Below are 24,613 nucleotides of genomic sequence, written 5' to 3' on the forward strand. Positions count from 1 at the left end.
AATCATCAGGGTACTATTATCAGTAGTGGCATGTAGATTCATGCCCACGCATATCCTGAATTTATTGATTGATTGACTGACTGGCTTCATGCCCAATGTGGGGCTTGAAATCACAACCCTGAGATCAAGCATGACACACTACTAAATGAGCCAGCCAGGTGCCCCCATAACCTGAATTTAATCATGAGTAAACATCATACAAATCCAAAATGAGGAACATCCTTTAAAAGAAAAAAAAAGGAGAGAAAAGAAGAGAAAGAAGAAAAAAGAAAAACAGCCTATAATCATAAAAAATAAAATGCCATGGGGACGCCTGGGTAGCTCAGTGGGTTGTGGCCTCTGCCTTCGGCTTGGGTCATGGTCCCAATGTCCTGGAATCGAGCCCCACGTCAGGGGTCTCTGCTTGGCGGGGGGCCTGCTTCCTCCTCTCTCTCTCTCTGCCTGCCTCTCTGCCTACTTGTGATCTCTGTCTGTCATATAAGTAAATAAAATCTTTAAAAAAATAAAATGCCACGAAGGACAAAGAGGGGCTGAAGAAACTGTTCCAGATTAAAGGAGACTAAAAAAAATGACAACTACCTGCAATATGTCATCCTTGACTGAAGGGGAAAAATTTTAAAGTTTATTATTGGGAACACTGACAAAATTAGAATATCAATAATAAAATATTGTATCAATGTTAAATTTCTTGAATTTGATAACTGTAACAAAGATTATGTAAGAAAATACCCTTGTTCTGGGGCGCCTGGGTGGCTCAGTGGGTTAAGCCGCTGCCTTCGGCTCGGGTCATGATCTCAGGGTCCTGGGATCGAGTCCCGCATCGGGCTCTCTGCTCAGCAGGGAGCCTGCTTCCTTCTCTCTCTCTCTGCCTGCCTCTCAATGTACTTGTAATTTCTCTCTGTCAAATAAATAAATAAAATCTTTAAAAAAAAAAAAAAAAAAAAAAAAAAAGAAAATACCCTTGTTCTTAGGAAGTATACACTGAAGTATCAAGGAATAAAAGGTGATAATGTATATATAACCTATTCTCAAGTGGTTTAGAAAAAAATTATATATGTGTGGATGTATACAGATAAAGAGAATAATGAAAACAAGTAGCAAAAGCATATATGGGAGCAAACAGGTGTATTATCCTTGCAATGTTTCTATAAGTTTGACATTATTTAAAAATAAACAAAAAAATTCACCATCAGTTGACCTGATCAAATGTACTGACATCAGTTAGATAGAGATAACACTGAAACAACCTTTGGGAGGGGAACAAGCCAACTTTTCCTTCCCTTTGGAGCCTTTGGAGAAGGACTATTACTAACATAAAGATTTCCCATTCTCTGCCTTCTGTGACTTCATGCACACTACCCAGTTTTATAGATTCTTGAGCCTATAGCCTACTTAGGAACCTGGCAAAGTCTACCATTTTCTGAGAACCAGAGTTCTACCAAATGCTCCTTTCCTTCCTTACAGAGAACCTAGAGAATTGAATGAGTCTTAAAACCTCTGAAATGAGGGGCACCTGGGTGGCTCAGTGGGTTAAGCCTCTGCCTTCAGCTCAGGTCATGATCTCAGGGTCATGGGATCAAGTCCCACATCGGGCTCTCTGTTCAGCGGGGAGCCTGCTTCCTTCTCTCTCTCTGCCTGCCTCTCTGCCTACTTGTGATTTCTGTCTGTCAAATAAATAAATAATCTTTTTAAAAAAATAAATAAAAATAAAAGTTCTTTAAAAAAAAAAACAAGAAGGGGCGCCTGGGTGGCTCAGTGGGTTAAGCCTCTGCTTTCAGCTCAGGTCATGATCTCAGGGTCCTGGGATCGAGTCCCGCATTGGGCTCTCTGCTCAGTGGGGAGCCTGCTTCCTCCTCTCTCTGTCTGCCTCTCTGCCTACTTGTGATCTCTCTCTGTCAAATAAATAAATAAAATCTTTAAAAAAAAAAAAAAAAACAAGAAAAAACCTCTGAAATGAAATGAGACTGATTAAGATGCTAATCTTGGGCTCACTTGGGAGGATTAATGAGCCGTATTTGGATTCTGACAAAAGAAATCCATTTTCCCTTGACTACTTTCCTCACAATGCTTCTGACCAGGTGGGCTAAACCAAGAACTTCCTGGGCCAGAGGGAACCAGAATCCTCTGCCAGCGTCACCAGGCTCTGGTTACAAAAAGTATTTGGTTATGGTAGGTATTAATGATGTACCCTGGCAGTAGGCTCAAAAAAAAGAGGCAAAAGAGAAAAAAACTACTCTTTAAATTCAGAACACAATAAGCTATGGAGCAAATGGTGAGTCACTGATATTTTTGTGGAATAGATCTGCATTCTAACGTCCACTCCAACATTCTCTTTTAGAAATATTTAAACCAGTTTAATTGTCTCACAGTATCACTATTCTCTTTTTTCCACCCTTGAAAGTCCTAAGGAAAACTTTTCCTGAAAAAGAAGGGCATTTCTAAAGGGTATTCTCTCTGAGGACCCAAGGTTCCCAAAGGCTATTTCCAAATAAGGGTGCTTTCTCTGGAATTCAATAGATAAATAAATGACCGGATATTCTACTAATTTGAAGCCACATCCTATCCAAAGTTACATGGGTTTTGATACTTCTTTCTTCACATGAAGCTGTTGGACTAAAGACATGCTACTAAAAAGTATTCACATTATTTTTTAATTGGGACTATTAGATCCAAGCTATAGCAAGGGATTTTCCTCCTTCTTTTAGAACCTTAGCTAAATAACCATTAACATCTCTGTTTTGTGTCCCTGGACTTCAAAATCCTAACAACTGTGTCAGAAACCCAAGCTTGAGAGCTGAATTTTATTAGAAAAGGTAAATAGCCATTGATATCCTGTAGTACAATTTTAGTCCGTTCAGTTCTGAGATACACAGATTGGTGAATCACAGGTGAATATTAGTGGACTGAGCCCTAAGATAACCAAGGCTCTAAAGCAGCTAATGAAGCTACTATGCACTTAGTTACTGCTGCCAGGCAGCCAGGGCTAGGGCAGAGGGGGAGGGCAGGACAGACAACACAGACAAACACCACTGCTGTTCTTCTGACCATCCTAGAACCTCTTTCAGCACACCAGGACATACAACAATTTCCTGAGGTCTCATGTGGAAGATGGGCAGACTTCAAACCAGTGCCCAGCTGTCCACTCAAATTCCAGAGCTTCTCAAATCACCAGCGCACTAGACCATAAACTTTATGAGGACAGGAACTGTGTCAGTCCCCTTGGAAATGAGGTCCCTAATACCTAGTTCAGTGTCTGGCACACATTAAATGCTCAAGAAATATCTGTTGCCTGAATGGATAAATAAATTCCTGTCAAGAGCAAACTTACTGGAGAAGATGCTGTTTTGAAGTCTTTCCAGAAAAACTGACTCCATCCTCAACCCACCAGAAGGACTCAAAAGCATGGCCAAGCCATGTGTAACATAACATGCTATCCCCCTTTCCCTGAACAATCACATAAAAGGGATCAGGTACCTAATCAGGCACAAGTACATCCACAATCCTATTTCCTTGGGGAATAATATTTATTCTAACATTCTCCAGGACTGTTATGACTCAAAAGGTCTCAAATTAATCTCTGCCTTGCAAAAGCTGATTCATCCAGAGAGAAACAACCATATAAAAAGCACTGCTTCAGCCATTAAAAAAAAAAAAGGAAATCCTGCCATTTGCAACAATATGGATGGACCCGAGGATCTTGTGCTAATTGAAATGAGGAAGATTTAATGTATCTCACCTATATGTGGAATCTAAAGAAAGCTAAATTGGGGGCACCTGGGTGCCCAAGTCTGTTAAACGTCTATCTTTGACTCAGGTCACGATCTCAGGATCCTGGGATTGAGCCCTGCATTGGGCTCTGTGCTCAATGAGAAGTCAGCTTCTCCCTCTCCTCTACCCTGCTTGTGCTTCTCTCTCTTTCTCTCTCTCTCAAATAAATAAATACAGTCTTTAAAATTAATTAATTAATTAAAGAAGCTAAAGAAAAAAAGAATGGTGGGGTGCCTGGGTGGCTCAGTGGGTTAAAGCCACTGCTTTCAGCTCAGGTCATGATCCCAGGGTCCTGGGATCGAGCCCCACATCAGGCTCTCTGCTCAATGGGGAGCCTGCTTCCCCCTCTCCCTCTGCCTGCCTCTCTGCCTACTTGTGATCTCTGTCTGTCAAATGAATAAATAAAATCTTTAAAAAAAAAAAAAAAAGAATAGTGCTTGCTAAGGGGGTGGGTGGTAGGATAAATAGGAAGATGTTGGTCAAAGGGTAAAAACTTCCAGTTATGAGAAGAATAAGACAGCACGGTGACTATGATTTAACAATACTGTATTATAAACCTGAAAGTTGCTGGCAGTAGATCTTAAATGTTCACACACACACAAATTATAATTATGCAAGGTGATGAATGTATTAACAAACCTTATTGTGGGAAAAATTTGCAAAGTATATTTATATCAAATCATCATTTATACAGCTTAAACTTACATAATGTTCTATGTCAATTAAATCTCAGTAAAGCTGGGGGGAGAAAATAACATGTAAAAGATCTTTAAATAAATAAACAGATAACAGACAAGATAATAGACAGATATGCTTTACTGAAACCAAAGCTGATAAGGAAAATATGCAGATTTAATAGTTCACTGGTTTCCAAATGTCAAGGTGGCTAAGGCACTTCAGAGAGTCTTTCACAGAATGTCAAGAAATCAATACCCTCTACAACTCCTTGCCTAAGAAATAATACTGCAGAGAGACTAATTCAAACCAGTGCCAGAACAGAAGTAAATTTTGACCATGACATACAAAAATACAGTCTACATTACAACTCAGAATACAACATCTCTAACTAAAACAAAAGTTCCCCAAAATAATACTTATCCTTATTATGTGTGATGCACAGATACTTTCTATTCTATTCTTTTTTTTTTTTTCCTCTCTCTTCATAACTGAAGCTAGAAAACAGGGAAGTGCTCAAAGGGGTTATATCGAAGGAACAAAGAAACTAACTGGAAGGGGCCAAACTCAAAATGATTTGAGCACCAAAAATAATCATAAATGTAATAAATTATAAAACACTGAATATTCACAAGCCTCCCACAAGAGACAAAACCCCTCATCTGCCACCATCATTATTAACTCTAACTCCTTACTTTTAAAGTAGGCAGTTAAAGGAAAAAAATTAAGCATTTTCCCTGCTTTTTAAGAAGGAAACTATGGTTCATCCTCCAGTTTATGAAAGAAAGTAATTCTTTCCAGAGAATGCCAGCTAACCAATGTAGAAAAAATAACAGAATTAGAAAAGCATCATTTTGCAAACCCCACTGGCAAAAATTCATCACTAGATTATCATTATGGAAAAGGATTTTAGAGAACAGGATAGTCATAAGGTGCCAAATTATTATTTCACAGAGTACTTACTAATTACAAAGGGATAAGTAAATTTACTTTACAATGAGGAAATGTGGCAGTCACAACCAGAAGCAAGTAATCCAACTTAACACCACCAATACGTGGGGACAAATCTGACAATATATACTTCCTGTGATGATAATAGTATGAAATACACAATTTATCACCTATAAAATACTCTTGCTAAAAATCTAGTTAAGCATTTAGTTAAGCATCTAATGAAGCCTTTAACCCTAACTTCTAGAATACAGGAATACATGAGATACAGGAACAAATTATATGATACCACAAAGACAAACACAAACCTAGAATGACAACATTCTAAAGACAAATGGCCTACTCTCAAGGGTCAATGCCAAGGGGAAAAAAAAGGGTGGAGAAAACTATATAAGATTTTAAAAGTCTAAGGAGATATAACTACCTAATGAAAGAGAATTTCACTTGGATTTTGGTTTATAAAACCAGCTATAGCTGTAAGAGATAGTTTGGGGGCAAATCAGAAATTTTTCATGTGTTGGGGCATCTGGGCAGCTCAGTGGGTTTAGGCCTCTGCCTTTGGCTCGGGTCATGATCCTGGGGTCATGGGATCAAGCCCCACATCGGGCTCTCTGCTCAGTGGGGAGCTTGCTTCCCCTTCTCTCTCTCTGCCTGCCTCTCTGACTACTTGTGATCTGTCAAATAAATAAATAAAATCTTTTTAAAAAATTTTTTTAAATTGATAAATTATTAAGTTTTTTAGGTGTGATAATGGTACTATGATTATGTAGGAGAATGTCCTTATTTAGGATGCATGTTGAAGTATTCAAGGGTTAAGATGTCAACATGTCTGAAACTTATTTTCAAATAGCTTATAAAAAATTCACACATAAATATGGATAAAGCAAATTGGCTAAATATTAGTAAGTGTAAAAATAAGTGTGCAGGAGCTTAAAATTTTTCACAATAAAAAACTGAGGAGAAAATGCTATGTGACCCTTTAAAATGATTTCACAATCCACTAACAGAATGCAACTTGCAGTCGGAAAGATACTACTCTAGCCCATGGCAGGGCAGTCATAATACCTTAGTTCTCACTTTATTATCAATTTGGAGCCAGTTTTCTTAAACCTGTTGCTTGTCCAAAGAGAAGAATGAGTTGTCATGAAAAATCTCATGTGGAAGGAGGCTTTCTTATTCTGCAACCCCTTGCTGCAGAATACTCCCTTGCTAGGAGGCTTCCAAGTTTTGTATTTTTTCTGCCAATTAATAACTCACTTTATTTGAAAGAAAGAATAATCAGTGGAAAAATTCTACCAGCGTCAGGGAAATTTTATTTGTCCCTCTACTTTTAGAGGATTTTTCCCAATGCAGAGCCCATCACAGACAACACTGAACTCCTTTTGATCCTTTTCCTCCCTAGTTAATGTTCCCAACTACCCTCAGTCTGCAGTTCCCAAGCTGCTTTCCAGGACACCTGGAAGCAAGCTGCATGGCTGACTACAGAAAAACCCTTGCTCCCACACTACATCTGGCCCTGCCTTTCCACCAAATCATATGCCAATTTATTGCCCTCTGATGTACAGTATATCAGGCCACTTCCTGGAAGCTCCCACTTCACACTAGGCCAGAAACCCAAGGCAATAATGTGAGTTCTACAAATGGGCAAGTAATTGCTCAATAAGCGTGGAACAAGGAAAGGTCAGTTGTGATGCGTACACATGTAGCAGCCCTTCACAACTCAACCTACAATGGTAACAGCGGTAACAGAAGGCTGGTATTACAGAAGAGGTATGCAGTGAGAAGCCAGACAACAAGCGGCCAAGAGTGCTCGTCCATCTAAGTTCTTCAGAATCTCCAAAGACCAAAGTAAAGAAATAAAAGACTTAATACCTTCCAAGGAGCATCTTATCTTCTGTTTTCTAGAAGTAAAACTGAGAGTTTAAGGGAGTCACCGCTCTCCATCAACCAACCTTTCCTAATGAGAGGATCTGAGCTGAAATGATCAAATTCATTTCACTCCATACTCAGTTCTATCTTCTAATGGGTGCCGGAGAGAAAAGACAAATGCACTCATCCTTTCCATTAACATATCCAGTATCACTTTAGAAACTAGGGTGACCAATTAAGCATCTATGAACACACAGAGGTGGTTAGAGAAGGCAAGGCTGAGACAAATAACTCCTTACTATCTCTAATCAAAACTGCACGTTGAATTTCAAGTATTTGGCTTCTGAAAATCTCTTGGCACTTACTGTGAGTTTGAGTGGGTGGAAAAGAAGAAAGAGACTCTGCCTGCATCCTTGTTAAAAACAAAGCAGCAGCTGGCTTTTCCTCTTTTTACTCATCTGACTGCTGCCATGGCAAGCTGAGCACATACTCGGAGAAATTTCAGGCCTCAAGAGATATCTGTGCCAAAGAGGACAATGGCAATGACAGTAATACCAGCAACTTTGACGCCCACTTCAGACCACACTGTCACACCGTCCCTTAACCTCTACTAGAAAAAACTTAGGCTTCTTTGCCTCTGCTTCTGAATCCAAGCTATTAAGAAAGCCCTTTGTATCATAATCCACTTTCAGGTACATATAGTGGAAATTTTGCCAGCAGACTAGTTTTGATGGCTAAATGTGTTTAAGTATTATGGAGAGAAAAAGGAAGAGCTGGGATCAAAGGAAACCAGACTATGCAGAGCTGATTCTTTTCCACAAAGTCTTCATTTTTCTAAGCTCTAGGACAAACAAATGTTTGGAAGACCTTCTTGGTTTAGAAGTATCAATTGAGGAGGGTTCAGATCATTCCCAGGAATGACAAAGTCATCAAATTACAGGCCTCTTAGAGTAACCTTATTGATAGAACTATTCCCCAGGGGGAAAAAAGAATCACAGTACCTTTATTTTCTCTAACCATGATGAAATGCCCGTAAGTCTCAGGTCACTCAAGCTACCAAGATTCAAAGGTGCCAAAGTCAGTCTGACTCAAATTCAGGTCACATCCTAATGTGTTGCTCAACAATCTCCAAACAAATGCAATATTTTATTTATAGAACAAAAAAGTCAAAAAGGACACAGGAAATACATACTTATAGAAGTCTGCCCAATCTTGTTCTTTCAACACTCAACCCATTATATGAATTTGTCTGCCAGATTCTATCATACAGACTTGGTTCTTTCAGTCTCCACTTAGGCCTTGAACAAATCACAAGCTCAATTCCAAGAGGGACAAAGCTAATGACTCATTCAACCTTCTTCTCATGCTGACTAATAATGATATACTTACTAATCCCCAAACTACAGGCCCCTATAGAAAAAGTGAGTATGCATTCAATCAGATGGAAGATGATAACTCTAGCAAAATTTTTTTTTTTTTTTTTTTTTTTTTTTTTTTTTTTATTTATTTATTTGACAGAGAGAAATCACAAGTAGATGGAGAGGCAGGCAGAGAGAGAGAGAGAGGGAAACAGGCTCCCTGCCGAGCAGAGAGCCCGATGTGGGACTCGATCCCAGGACCCTGAGATCATGACCTGAGCCGAAGGCAGCGGCTTAACCCACTGAGCCACCCAGGCGCCCTCTAGCAAAATTTTTATTCAAATAATATACCCTTACTCAATCTTTTCCCTGACAGATACTACTTAAGTCTCTTTTCCTGATACCTTCCCATGTGCCAAATAAAACAGATTAACCTTTTTTTAAAAAAATATTATTTATTATTTGACAGAGAGAGAGAGTGAAGAGAGGGAATGCAGGCAGAGGGGTTGGGAGTTGCTGAGCAGGGAGTCTGATGTGGGGATCGATCCCAGGACCCTGAGATCATGACCTATGTCGAAGGCAGACGTTTAACGACTAAGCCACCCAAGCACCCCTAAAATAGATTAGCCTTGAGGTATGAGGCATCCTTGAACAGTTTCACTTCTACTTAGAAGGGTATTTCTAAGAGACCTAAGCCAGACAGGTGTTAAGTCATCGTTCCTCCCAGGTTGGCTTCCAGACTCTGTTTAAATGTTCTCTGCAAACCTCTGGAGGTTGTATGGATTCAAACCTCCTAGCTCTGAATTCACAGGGCTTGAGACAGATAGTACTCTACAGGTGTGTTTGTCCAGGATAAACTATATTTAAATAAACTCCTGATACATCCACTTTCTGCAGGCACCTGCTTCTCCATCTTCAACTCAAGTACACCATATCTTGTTGTCCAGTTAAAAAAAAATCCTCTCCCTCAGAGTTACTCTACACAAACCACCAATGTCTTTCCGAATATCTAAACCCTGGCGAGAACTGCTTTGTATGAAAAATCCAAATAAGCAAATATATAAGCTACAATTTTTGTTCATTTCGTTGGCTTGTTTGTTAGTAAGACATGAAAAGATGGCAATAAACTGCCCTCAATCACTATCAGTCATTCCATGCCTGATAGGGAACGATATGGCACGGAACAGAAGCCACAAAGTTTGCCTTGGAATGGTCAGCTAGAGTTACTAGCCTTGTAAAACCAGTGGCTGGGGCACCTGGGTGGCTCAGTGGGTTAAAGCCTCTGCCTTCAGCTCAGGTCATGATCCCAGGGTCCTGGGATCGAGCCCCGAGTCGGGCTCTCTGCTCGGCAGGGAGCCTGCTTCCTCCCTTCTCTCTCTCTGCCTACTTGTGATCTGTCAAATAAATAAACAAAATCTTTGGAAAAAAAAATAAAATAAAATAAAACCAGTGGCTATGAGTTGACTATATACCATTATAGACCCTAAGTGTCTAATCAAAATGCCTAGAACATAGCAGATATTCAACAAATACTATTTAGAAGCAATTCAAGAACCCAGAACCAGAAGGAAATCTAATCTTGGTAAACCCCAGCAAGAAAAGGTCCAAGAAGATAAAACAATTCCATAGTTAATACAGATGCTTATACTGGGCCTCAAGACCATCTTGGTCTCATGACAAATACCCCCAATCCTCACAGGTCTTCAGAACTAAAAATGACTAGAGTTAAATTTCCAAAGGCAAACTCACTACCCACCCCCCAAACCTCCACCATCTCCAACAGACACACACACTAAAAAAGTCTCCCTCAACCCTAAAGGCTTTAAAGTAACTAAGAGGTAATTCCTTAAGAGAAGATTCCGGTTGTGATATTTGTAGACTATTATGCTATCTTTGCTTTAAACCAAAAATTTCCTGGAAAAGAAACTTTGTAATGATCTAAGATTAAAGACAAAGGACAAAGGCAGCCCACAGTCAAACACCACAAATCACAACTGACTAGAGCCCTTTCCATGAAGCTATACTGGATGAGGGCACTAAGGCTTGCAAGGACTTGTCTAGTTGGGCCAGAAAGATCAAAGACCATACACCATGTGGGCTAGAAGGATTCTTCTAAACTGCTTACTTTCTTTTCTTCTTTTTTTTAACTGCTTACTTTCTTAAGACCTAAAACCTAAACCCAAGTATCCTGATTATTTTTCCTTTCCTTTTCATCCCCCTATCCCATGCCATAGATCATACCATCTGGTCTAACTGTAAGATTGAAGATTGTAAGATTGAAGGTAACTCCAATATGCAAGAGCCCAAAGATCTCTGGAAGAATAAAAGGAAACGTGTCTTTGAAATCCCAAACCACAGCAGGGTTTGGGCAGATGTAAGGGAGAAGCAGTGGTTCTTCTGCCCCTAAGGCCAAGACACCCCAGCCCTGCAGGCAGCACAGAGTTAACTACCCACCCGCTTTGAGAAGCACAAAGGTACATCACTGCAACATGCCTAACATTTACATTGCCTCTCTCTGCTCATTAAACAGGTTTTGGTTAAATAATGAACAAACTGTATTACAGACTCCGATGAGAATTCCAAAATTATAAATCAACTGGGAAAGCCCATAGGGGCAGACAGGCAGGGAGGGGGGAGAAGGATAATATTGACTAATATAAAGGGCGCAGCTTGACAGTGGATATTCCTGCCACACCTGATCAAACACACTCCATGGGGGGAGGGGAAAGACAGCAAGAGAGGGGAGATGGGACAAGACAGCCTGAAATTTGCATCCGGAAAAGATTAAAACGGATTCTTTGGGGATAGAGAAAATACATAATATATATTACTATAAATGCAAAACTGTACTAAAAGCTAACTCAAATGTCAAAGATTACAGCTTGAATAAATTTAAATATAAAAGCCATGTGCTTCTTGAGTTAATGAGAGAGACATAAAAGGACAAACTGGGCCAGAAGACTGAAGAGAGCCTTAGGCTGCCTTTGCTGGGTAATGGGTTCAGGGCACAGCAGCAACTATAGTCAGAGGCTTCCCTCCATAGCTCTGACCCCTGAGGAAGAACTGGAAAATCCCACTACTCTTCCAGCCTACACTACATTTGCTGTTTTTAAAAATTAAGATGTAGGGGCGTCCGGATGGCTCAGTTGTTAAGCGTCTAGGCTTCAGCTCAGGTCATGAACCTGGATCCTGGGATGGAGCCCCACATTGGGCTCCCTGCTCAGCAGGAAGCCTTCTTCTCCCTCTCCTGCTCCCCCTTCTTGTGTTCTCTCTCTCGCTCTCTCTCTCTCTCTCTGTGTCAAATAAATAAATAAATAAATCTTTTTTTTTTTAATTAAGATGTAATTTACATGCCATAAAATTTACCCTTTTAAGGGCGCCTGGGTGGCTCAGTGGGTTAAGCCTCTGCCTTCGGCTCAGGTCATGATCTTAGGGTCCTGGGATCGAGCCCAGCATCAGGCTCTTGGCTCAGCAGGGAGCCTGCTTCCCTTCCTCTCTCTCTCTCTGCCTGCCTCTCTGCCTACTTGTGATCTCTGTCTGTCAAATAAATAAATAAATAAAATCTTTAAAAAAAAGAATTTACTCTTTTAAAGCATACAATTCAATGTTTTAAAATACATTCACACAGTTGTACAACCATGACCACTATCTAATTCCAGAACATTTTCATCACTCCAAAAAGAAACCCTGTACTCATTTGCAGTCACTCCCCAGACCCCCTCCCAGCCCCTGGTAACCACACATCTAATTTAACTTTCCACAAAAACCTCCTAAAAGGATTCCTAAGAGGGCTTAAAGACCACATGGGGGCAGCAGTTAAGTCTCACTGATGGTGAGCTAAGGTTTTATCCAAAATAGCAACATGCAAACTTTGCTCTTAGGTACCCTGTACCTTCCAAGTGCAACCGTCACTTTATATTTGGTATTAGACTATTTTATTACTCTAAATGCTACAAAGTATGCAGTCATCATGGAGTTTGGGCAAACACTAACTGCAAAGGTAGTCCAGAGACATGTATCTGTGAGAATAACTGGTATGGACTTAGCTAACCTTATTAGAGACAATGGACTTATTTCTTCCATAATACTAAGATAATACTCCTGGAAGGGTAGATAGTGCTTATCTACTTAAAAGATTCTCTTTTTACAAGAAGAGAAAAACAAATCATTTTGTTTTACTGACAATGTCCAATAACTACCCATTTCCAACAGTGATATTCTTAACCAACCATGCCAGCAGATAGCCTAGAAAAAAGCAAATCAAAAGACTTTTTATAGGAAAAATCTAAGCCCAAGTCAGTTTTATGAGTTAAACTGAATGGAAGTTCTAGAATTCTTGCCACACCTCCTCCAATCTAGATGGGACACCATTCCCAGCCATACAGAGCAGGCAGTCCCTTCAGTTTCTCTTTCCAAGTTCAAAACCCTTTCCCAGCCTCCTACCACTAACACATTAATAGACTTCCAAGAAAGCAGTCCTCCTGACACTGCCAATCAGAAAAATCTGTTTGTCTCAGTAAAAGAAACAAGAAATTGGTCATGGACTACAGAGTCCAGGACCACAGGGGCAGCTGACCCATAAACTTGCTCCTGGAAGCCAGCACTATGTGGGAGGTCAGAGCCAATCAGAAGACTATGAAATGATCCATTTTGGGTCCACTCTGTCATTTTTTCAGGCAGGTAATATGTTAAAACCTAAAAAAACAACGGGCAACCTTGGCAGGCACCACTTCAACATCTGCCCTAGAAAATAATACCACCTTCTTCCTTGCTCTAGGAGAAAGCTTGGCAACACCCAGCTATGTTATAGTACCACTGATAGGTCTGGCTCCTCAGCACATTCTGGTTTTATTAGTTTCAAGCAGCAGATAATCTGGATTCCTGACTCAAAGATATAGGAAAATTAAGCAGCAGACTCAACTCTGGCAGCTCTTAGTCTAGAAACCCCAAGTCCTGAACTTCATAGGGTCTCTTGAGATATGTCAAGGAAATATCAGAGTAGAGAAAACAAGCATAGGATATGGATTAGACGGCAAGCAGGAAATGTAGCTCTGTCAGGAGAGCAGCACCATCTCATCCCCTCAAGTCTGCAGAGTGCCCAAAAGGCCTACAAGGCTACTCCAGTCTCATCTCAGCCATTTTGGGTGTTTCCAAACACATACAACACAATACTGTGTATCAATTGTTTGTCAAATGTTTCCCAGTATACTAACATGTTCAGTCCTCTTCACGTCTCTTAAAAGATAGTACAGTTGACCCTTTAACAAACCCATGGGTTTGGGGCACCAATCCCCTTGCAGTTGAAAATCCATGTATAACTTTTGACTTCCCAAAAACTTAACTACTAATAGCCTGTTAACCAAGAACCTTACTGATAACATAAGCAGTAGATTAAAACATATTTTGTATGTCATAAGTATTATATGTTATACTCTTACAAAAAAATAGCTAGAAGAAAAAAAATGTTATTAAGAAAGTCATGGTGGGGGGGGTGGGGAACAAGCTAGTGCAGTCAGTAGAACATATAACTCTTGCCCTTAAGGTTTTGAGTTCAAGCCCAACACTGGGTGTAGAGATTACTTGGGAAAAAAAAAAAGTTATAAGGAAGGGCAAATATATTTACAGTACTATACTGCATGTACTGAAAAAAAAATCCATATATAAGCGGACCTACCTACATGGTTCAAATCTGTTCAAGGATCAACTACAGGCTGAAACTTTTGGCCACCAAAGAGTTGTAAATACCTACTCCCTACATTTTCTTTCTAATTGGGATGGGTAAGCTTTATCTGTAAAGTTAAAAAAAAAAATCTGTGCAAGTGGCCAACTTCCTAAAGCAGCCAAGTCACATACAATACAGGGCATAAAATAAGAACATGCCAACTAGTTGTAGCTTTAACCCCACTAACTGGCTTCCTCTATACTTGATCTTTGGCTAACATTTCTGATACTTTTCAAAAGAGTGAAACTGCTCCTTTAAAAAAACATGTAGAGAATGCTTAGATAACTTCAGCCCATGTTTAGGAAAGTAGTAAGAAATTTTTCTCCAGATACTCTCCTACATTTCCCAAGAAAGGAAAAATTTTATTACTCACTTAACTTTCAGAAACCTAAAACTATTTCAATTGTTGTCTTAGATATGTTACTAAGATATGTTACTTAGATATGTTACTAGCTAAAGACCATTCCAGGAATATAAATTTCAAAAGCCCTTTATGGTTGACAGAGGAACACAGCTCTGAGGCTTTCCCCTTCAATCTCACTCCCCTTGAAAAACCCAACTGTGTTGAGATTTCCCTCCTCCTTTGATACATACATATACAAAAGGAGGCACTTCCTGTGTACATTCTCCTCTAATTGTATGAACAGAAGCAATGTAGACCAGGGCACTAAACCAGGCCTGAATTCTAGTTTTGACTCCACCTCTCAGAATCAATGTGATCTCAACTAAATCACTTAAAATGTCTCTGGGCTTCAACTTCATTCATAAAAAGGGGACAATATCTGCTACACCTCCTTCACAGGATTGTGTAAAAAGTTCAATAAGGTAATAAACATGAAAGAGGCTTTGAGAATTCTAAACATATGAATATTAGTTATTACAATCAGGAAAACAGGGAGTAAAAAAGGGGACAAATGATTTTGGGAACACATGAAGACCGAAAGATCTATATTACACACAATTAAAGCCCTAAAAGTGACAAAGACTTTCCATAAGAGAAGGGTTTTATTGCAAGTACTTAAAATCTGACTTGTAACAAATAATAATAAGACTTCACTTATGCCACCAACTTGCTACCTCAGGGCATGCATGGGGCAGAGAAAGAAAGTAGTTATAACAAGACCAAAAGTAACTTTACTATAACTCAATCAATAAAGGGAGCTTATAATTCTATGAATGCTGATTCCCTAGTAAAGTGGGATACCGCACCAGGAACTCAAGGAAAAGGATCAGCAATGCAGTATACCAAGGTCAAACTACACCCATGGGCCAAACGTGGCTTGTACTGGTTTTTGAAAAAGAAATTATTTATCACTCATTCGTGTAAGCATTAACTGTGTCTGCTTTTGAGCTACAACGCAGAACTGAGCAGCTGCACAGCTGCTATGGCCTGCAAAGCCTACAATATTTACTATATAGTCCCTTGCAGAAGAAGTTTGTCTATCCCTGCAATAAACATATGGTTTTTTACCAGTATAAATAATACTACTTAGATATGGGGACTTACCTGTTATATTGTTTAGAACCTCCTTTAGATTACTGAAACTATGCAGCAGAGGATCCCGTTCTTCATCCTATATAAAACACAGGTTTAAAAAAAAAAGTATCAGACAAAGAGGGAAAAGGAAATAGCAGACAGATCAAGGGCATTTTGAATCCAATGATTAAGTTTCCCTTCTGAGGAAAAGAAGTTAGCCATGGATCAGCTTTCCAGTTCCCCAATCTTCTATTTCATAAAGATACTCTGGGTTTACCTAAAATAGTAAATCCTGAAATACTAATCTATACCATAACCACAGCACTCAAGCTACCAGAGATTACCAGGGCCTTCATATACGCTATGGTCTGAATGTGTATGTCCCCCCAAAACTTTTATGTAGGAACGCCTGCATGGCTGGTGGTTAAGCGACAGCCTTTGGCTCAGGCCTTGATTTTGGAGTACTGGGATCGTGTTCCACGTCTGGCTCCCTACTCAGTGAGGAATCTGCTTCTCCCTCTGACGCCCCTTCTTGTGCTCTCTCTCTAATAAATTTAAAAAAAAAAAAAAACAACTTGTATGTAAAAATCCTAATGTCCATGTGATGGTATAAGTGGTAGAGCCTTTAAAACATAGGTGGTTAGGGCCTTCAGAAGGTGGGTGAGGGCTCTGTCCTCATGAATGGAACTAATACCCTTAAAAGAGAGTCCCAAGAGGGCGCCTGGGTGGTTCAGTTGGTTAAGCGACTGCCTTCAGCTCAAGCCACAATCCGGGAGTCTTGGGATTGATTCCACGGGAAATCTGCTTCTCCCTCTGTCCTTCTCCCTCTCATGCTCTCTCTTGATCACTTTCTCAAGTAAATAAATAAAATCTTAAAAGAATGAATGAATGAATGAGCCCAAGATTGCTTCCCTACTCCTTTCCATGTGAGGAAAAGTCTGAGACCCAGAAGAGGACTCTCACCTGACCATGCTAGCACCCTGATCTTGGACTTCCAGTCTACAGAACTGGAAGCCACCTAATCTGTGGTACTCTGTTATAGCATCCCAAAAGACTAAGATAATATATTATTCTATCTCCTTTCCTTCTTTATACTCATTACATAATCATATAAATCCATTTCAAAGACATTGCTAGCTCCACTCTCACTCCTAAACCATTTTTATTTCTATTTTTATTTTATTTTATTTTATTTTATTTTATTTTATTTTTGGGGTACCTGGCTGGCTCAACTGGTACAGCAGGTAACTCTTGATCTCAGGGTTGTAGGTTCAAGCCCTGCATTGGGTGCAGAGATTACTTAAATAGTAAATCTGGGGGGAAAAAAAAGTCTTGAGTCTGGGTGGCTCCATCTGTGGGCATCTGCCTCTGGCTCAGGTCATTGCCTCAGTGTCCTGGGACTAAGCCCCGCATCGGGATCCCTACTCAACAAGGAGTCTTCTTGAATATACATATGCAACAAAGAAAGCCAGCTTTACAATAGGTAATTTCTTAGTCATCTGATTGGCAAGATATGGTCTGCTCTATGTACTCCCAAGGACTATCATCAACATGCCACACTGCATGTATCAATGTGATAGCTAATTATAGTCCTAGGGAATCTAAAGGTAAGGCATCTTTCAGACATTTTGAGGCATATTTAAGAGGTCCCAAATGCTACCTTCAGTTGTCTACAAAAATAGCCAGAAGAATAGTATTATCTTTTGGGTCCAGGAGGACAAAAAGGCCTATAAATTTGACACTAATTGGAATAAAACAGAAGGGTCCTTTATAGGGATGCCGGGGTAGCTCAGTTGGCTAAGCATCCAACTCCTGGTTTCAGCTCAGGTCATGATCTCAGGGTCGTGAGCTCAAGCCCCACATCAGTCTGCTTCCCCTTTCTTCCTCTGTCCCTCCTCCCACTGGTGCATTATCTCTCTAAAATAAATAAATAAATCTTTAAAAAGTAAAAGGGTCCTTGATACCAAGAACAACTCTGAGTTCCTACTACTCTCATTATTACAGAAAAATTGATTACTGTTTTAACCATGCATCAGATCCCTTATAACTCAGGGACCAAACTATCTGCCCATTCCCCCACTTACCAGTGGAGTATGAGTGCTCCATCGGGCATTTCGTTTGATTGCCCCAACCACAATGTTAATCTCCCCTTGAATGATGTAAATATTTTTATCCACCATCCTGGTAAAACCTATCAAAACAGTTAAAAGGTAGTTAATATTTAGTTACTCAGGGCATATCCATGTTTAAATCAGTACCTGATAAGGTCAGAATTATGATTTAACTTCTCAGTACCATGACTTCCCACCAGTAATACCAGGATGGGATGAAATCCATCTTATGTTATGAATCCAGCTACCTAGCTCTCCTAGAGGTCTCCAAAAGTTCAAGATACAAGTCAAAAAGTATCAATCCAGAATTTCTCAAAAGTACCTAACAATCTCTAGCAAGCATGTCAAATTCTTCAAAGTCAATTGTCCCCAAAATCTCTCCTGTGAGGATTTCAGGTATGCAGATGTATCTGTTACTAGTTTGTTAAAGATACATTTCAGATCTTCCCTTTGTTCTTTTTTATTCCCTCAATAAAGCAACAATGGAACTTTAAGTTTAAAGAAATGAATGAAGGCTGTTAGAAAAACGCCTTGGTTTGGAAACCACAGTTACAATGTCAACTTACAGACTACATCCATTCTACCAAGTCAGCTCCAGAAAACTGGATAGTGGCAGTGATACAACCTTTAAAAAGTTATGAAAGGTCAAGTTCACATACTTAGAGCAGGAACTCCCTAATAAGACAGATTGAAAGGCAGACTCATTTTAAAGCTCCTTCTGTATGAATCTCTGAAGTGAAGCTAAAATACTACTTTAGTATTTTAAGTGTTCCCAACTGAATTATCACAGGATTTTCTTTGCTGCCTAGGACAGCACTTGGAGAAGATATTTAATTCTCTTCTCAGGTGAAAATATTAAAAAAAAAAACATAGTATCTTCTCAGCATAGAGAAAAATGTTGGAGCATGTAAAACTACTTTCCACTTTCCATTATTTAGAAACCCTCCTCACAAGGACAAAATTTTAAAAAGAAAGGGAAAGGACTACAGAGACATACAGTTAGACAAACATTTAGATCAGGCTCCAGGAAAGTTAAAAACAGTAAGCCTATCAGAGTAAGGGGAGAAAGAATTCCACAAATACTACTTATTAAGCACCTACTATGCATAAGGAATCTTTCAGAGTTCTAAGGATACAAAGCAAATAAGACATGGATAGAGCTCTCAGACATGTGGAATGGGAAAAAAAACCAAACTGTAGTATATAACTCTATGTTTATGTTAAAAATCAACCAACCCACCCACCCTATATAAAATACTAGATTTGTTTTTGAAAATATGCGGTATGTAACATACAGTACAATATGAAAAGCAAAAGAACAGCTTGTATCCAAATTAAGAATAGTACAACGGAAGTCTCTGTGTATTCTCCCTAATCATATCCTCCTCTTTTTCATCTATAGGTCTCACTATTCTAAATCTGATATTTATTAAACTTTTATGTTGCTTTATACTCTTACTTCATTGATACATATTTTTAAAAGATAGTATTATTGGGGCGCCTGTGTGGCACAGTGGGTTAAAGCCTCTGCCTTTGGCTCAGGTCATGATCCCAAGGTTCTGGGATCGAGCCCCACATCAGGCTCTCTGCTCAGCAGAGAGCCTGCTTCCCTTCCTCTCTCTCTAGCTGCCTCTCTGCCTACCTGTGATCTCTGTCAAATAAATAAATAATCTTTAAAAAATAGTATTATGCTGCATATTTCTGTATTTTATTTAACTGATATAATAATGCACGTATTTTTCTGATATTCGACCTTTTTCCTTGAAACATTATGTTTGTGAGTCATCCATGTTGCTAAGTGTACTTAATGTATTTGTTCAAATAATATATACATGTGTAAACAGAGAACAAAAGGTCTGGGCAGGGGCACCCAAGTGGCTCAGGTGGCTTGCTGTCTGACTTGATTACAGCTCAGATCATGGTCTCAGGGTGAGATTGGGCCTATGTCCAGCTCTCCACTCAGTGGAGAGTCTGCTTGAGATTCTTTCCCTCTGCCCTACTGCCCCCCCTCATTACGTGCACATACTCTCTCTTCCCCAAACAAATAAACCTTAAAAAAAAAAAAAAAAAAAAAAAAAAAAAAAAAAAAAGGTTTGGGCAGGAGGCGCCTGGGTGGCTCAGTGGGTTAAGCCTCTGCCTTCAGCTCAGGTCATAATCTCAGGGTCCTGCGATCGAGCCCCACATCAGGCTCTCTGCTCAGCGGGGAGCCTGCTTCCTCCTCTCTCTCTCTCTCTGCCTGCCTCTCTGCCTACCTGTGTTCTCTGTCAAATAAACAAATAAAATCTTTAAAAAAAAAAAGGTCTGGGCAGATGTACCCCAAACTCAACAACCATAGTTATCTCTAGAGACAATATTGTAAAATCAGGTTGTAATCAGAGGACACTTTAACCTTACCTATAATGTTTTAAATTTTTATAGGGAGAATATATTACTATACCATCAATATAATCTAAAATTAGTAACGAAGAAAGAAATAAGATATAATTTCTGCCCATGAGGCATTTACAGAGTCTAATGGGATCTAAAAGAAAATGAGCCATAGATATACAGAAATAAATACATTCTTCCAGTAGGACCATTTGCACATTTTGCATAAGACAGGGCCCCCAGAAAACAAGAAGTATGAAAACCCTTATAATAAAGGGAAAAAGGCACAAATTTTGTCCAGGACCATAAAAGCCCCTTCAAATCCACAAGACAATCCAATATAATAAAACATTTATTTTAATGACAATATAAAGAAACAACTAGGTTAAAAAGAAAGAAAGAAAGAAAAGAAACGAACGAAACAAAACAAAACAACTAGGTTAGTCCGAGGAGATTTATCTGCTTTCCAAATGCCCTAGGCACATAGCAATGTTCTCTCCTGAGAAGATTCAACAATAAAAACATAACAACAATAAGAGGGAGGAGAACCAAGAAATAGAAAATGACCAAATTAAAAAATAATTAAAAGGATCAGAAAAGAAAAGATAAAATCTCTAGTATGGTTCCTTCCTTAAATTATTTAGGCCAGATGAATATGCTTTATACCTCTGGAAGGATTTTGAAGAAATGGCTAACAGAGGTTGCCTCTAGAAAACGGAAGTGGGGAACTGGGAAGAGAGGAAGGCTTAATTTTCTCTGTATATTTTTTTGTATCTCTTGAATTTTGTTTCACACATATATATTACCTATTACCTATTTTTAAATTAGAATAATGCAGGGGTGCTTGGGTGACTCAATCAGTTGAGCCACCGAGTTGAGCCATCTTAGTTTCCACTTGGCCCCACTTGCATTTGTGGGTGCACTCTCAAATACATCAATCTTTAAAAAAAAAAAAATACTTAAAGGGATACGTGGGTGGCTCAGTCATTAAGCACCTGCCTTTGGCTCAGGTAATGACCCCAGGGTCCCAGAACCAAGTCCCACATCAGGCTTCTCCCTCTGCCTGCCACCCCCTCTGCTTGTGCTCTCTCTATCCCTCTCTTTCTCTCTGACAAATAAATTAATTCTTTTTTAAAAATAAATAATTAATATGAAAATAAAATAATTTTTCAAATATATTTTTAAAAAAAAATTAGAATAGTGAAGAGTAGTTGTATTATTCCATATGTAAAGGATTAAGAGCAGTCATCAGGGCGCCTGGGTGGCTCAGTGGGTTAAGCCACTGCCTTCAGCTCAGGTCATGATCTCAGGGTCCTGGGATCGAGTCCCGCATCGGGCTCTCTGCTCAGCAGGGCGCCTGCTTCCTCCTCTCTCTGCCTGCCTCTCTGCCTACTTGTGATCTCTGTCTGTCAAATAAATAAATAAAATCTTTATTTTTATTTTATTTTTTTTTTTTATGACCTGAGCCGAAGGCAGCGGCTTAATCCACTGAGCCACCCAGGCGCCCAATAAATAAAATCTTTAAAAAAAAAAAAAAAAAAAAAAAAAAAGAGCAGTCATCAAAGTTAATTAACTAGCATTTACTTCAGTCAATCAGACATATTACCTAATACATGCTAAGCAAAATACTACGCACAGCATAGAGAATTGTCACTACCCACCCACAAGGAATTTATAATCTAGTAGATTAGATAAAACATACATATACACACAAACACATATATATCTCCGATGCATGAGTAATACACAGTGCCACAGTAGTGGAACAAAAGAAAATTACTTCTGGCAGAGGGCTCCAGAAAGGCAACTGAAAGACAGGATTCAGGGTTGTATTTTTTTAGATTTATTTTTTTACCTGAGAGAGAGTAAGTGTGACAGAGTGAGCAGGGGGAGGGGCAGAGGGAAAGGGAGAGAAGCCAACTCTTCATGAAGCCTGGAGCCTGACAGCATGGGACTTGATCTCAGGAATCCAAGACCATGATCTGAGCTGACATCAAGAACCAGATGCTTAACTGAGCCGCCAGGAGCCACCAGACCAGATTCAAATAGTCAAAAATATAAGGAAAAAAAATGGCAACGGTAAAGGCTCATAGGTAGGAAAATTTAGTAGGTATTTAGGGAATTATGGTTATTCTAAACTGATTGGCATATTATTCCTAGGGGAATAACAGGAGATAAAGCTAGAACAGCAAGTGTGGGGCATATCATGGATGGCCTTCAATATACAGTTATCATTCAGTAGGTGTAGGCATTCAGTAGGAATACCTACCATTATAAAAAATATTTTGGTAGTGCCTAGGTGGTACAGTCGGCTAAGTATCAGACTCTTGATTTCATCTGGAGTCATGATCTCAGGGTTGTGAGATCTAGTCCTGTGTCAGGCTCTGCACTTAGCATGAGTCTACTTGTCCCTCTCCCTCTGCTCTTTAACCCGCTTGCAGTCTATCTCTAAAATGAATAAACAAATCTTGTAAAAAAATTTTTTGAAAGGCCTATAAAAGGACACTATAAAATAAGAGTATTTAATTTCTCTTTCAAAGAACTAAGAGAATGAGAGAAACACTCATACTGAAAATAACATAGCAACAGGTAAATGACAACAGTATACTACAAATTGCAAATTTTTCAAAAAGGTGAATTAATTAATTAATTAATTAAAGGATCTACCACCTATTTGGAAGGTTTCCCAGAGAAAATAAATTTTGAACTGGGATTCCAACTGAAGTAATCAACCTAACATTTGATGAAAAGTGAATAAGCACCCAAAGCTAAGAACTTTCTAAGACAGTGAAGCTCTAAGCAAAAAATCATTTTCCCAAGCTTCCTTTCTTAGTAAAAAAGAAACAACTAGAGGATGAAGAGAAATTCTTTTCAAGGACCATACAGAGTTGCTTCATCTCCTGCCAGGCTCCTGAGCACTTTTCTCCTCACAGAGGTCTTCTTGCAAGGGAATCTGCCCTTCAGCTTCAAATGGGAAGCTCAGTGAACCACTTGCTGGAACCCTTTGTCACAAGGTCACGAAGAGAGTGCCCGGGTGGCTCAGTCAGTTATGTGTCTGCCTTCCACTCAGATCATGATCCCAGGGTCCTGGGATTGAGTCCCCCACTGGACTCCCTGCTCAGTGGGAAGTTTGGTTCTCCCTCTCTCTCTACCCCTCCCCAATGCTCACGCTTGTGCATGCACACTCTCTCTCTCACTCTCCCACGCTCTAATAAATAAAATCTTCAAAAAAAGAATTTTAAAAAATAAAGCATTCATTTCTAAAACAGCACAAAGGCCTGCAGAGACCTCATGTAAGTATGGTAGAAAAGAATTTAAGATCTATCTTGTATCAGAAATAACATGAGAAGGAACAACGAAATAAGCAGCAACTAACATCCCTAGCCAGATAAGCCACTGGCCCAGAGACTCTAAGCCACACATATCCTTTAAAAGTACTGTATGTTTGGGGTGCCTGGGTGGCTCAGTGGGTTAAGCCCCTGCCTTCGGCTCAGGTCATGATCCCAGGATCCTGGGATGGAGCCCCGCATTGGGCTCTCTGCTCAGCGGGAAGCCTGCTTCTCTTTCTCTCTCTCTCTGCCTGCCTCTCTGCCTATTTGTGATCTCTATCAAATAAATAAATAAAAATAAATTAAAAATTTTTTAAAAAAATTAAAAAGTACTGTATGTTTAACTGAGTCTACAGCATTCCCCTGGTGCTTTGTGGCATCCCAGTTACTCACCCCAAGAGGATCCAAAGAGGAGTCACTCTATCAACTAGCAACTCCCTCTAGATCTAAACAAAAGCACGAGAAACAGAAACAATAAATTGGATCCTTATTTCATGGAATTTAAAAAAAAAAATCTATTTCAATGAACTACAGACTTAAACATGAAAAAGGAAATCTGAAAACTTTTAGAATATACAAGAATATTTTTATAATCTCAGCAGAGAAGAGAAGCACCTAAACAGAAAACAAAAAGCATAGCCAGTTTTAAAAAACTGGCAAATTAAACCATGTTAAAAGTAAAGACATTTGTTCAAAAAACACCATGAAAAAGAGGGAAAAGATAGGTCACAAACTCAGAGAAAACACTGGTATATCTTAGACACATAACTAATAAAGAAGCAATATCCATAATATAAAATGTTACAAAAACTGTAAGAATAGACATATAAACATGCCCCCAAACTGGCAAGAAACATGAACAGGCATTTCACAGAATAAGGAAATAGAAACAGCAAATAAATATATGAATACATTATTAGCTCCATTAATAATCAAGAAAATTATAAAATGTTTATGGGATACCATTTTACAAGCACAAAAAATTT

At 39.2% G+C, this 24,613-nt stretch overlaps 1 protein-coding gene across 10 annotated transcripts in view; it reads right to left on the bottom strand.

Moving 5' to 3' along the window:
* GBF1 (golgi brefeldin A resistant guanine nucleotide exchange factor 1) overlaps positions 1-24,613 on the bottom strand; it is a 127,749-nt gene that overhangs the window by 97,033 nt on the left and 6,103 nt on the right. For all 10 annotated transcript variants that reach the window (XM_059169093.1, XM_059169092.1, XM_059169089.1 and 7 more), the window contains exons 2-3: positions 17,905-18,011; positions 15,851-15,917 (exon numbers count right to left, since the gene is read on the bottom strand). In XM_059169093.1, coding sequence (XP_059025076.1) covers positions 15,851-15,917; positions 17,905-18,000 — 163 coding nt within the window. In that variant the 5' untranslated portion in view covers positions 18,001-18,011. The remainder of the gene's footprint in view (positions 1-15,850; positions 15,918-17,904; positions 18,012-24,613) is intronic.

The sequence above is a fragment of the Mustela lutreola genome, chromosome 4 (genome assembly GCF_030435805.1).
Source record: "Mustela lutreola isolate mMusLut2 chromosome 4, mMusLut2.pri, whole genome shotgun sequence".
Classification (NCBI taxonomy): domain Eukaryota; kingdom Metazoa; phylum Chordata; class Mammalia; order Carnivora; family Mustelidae; genus Mustela; species Mustela lutreola.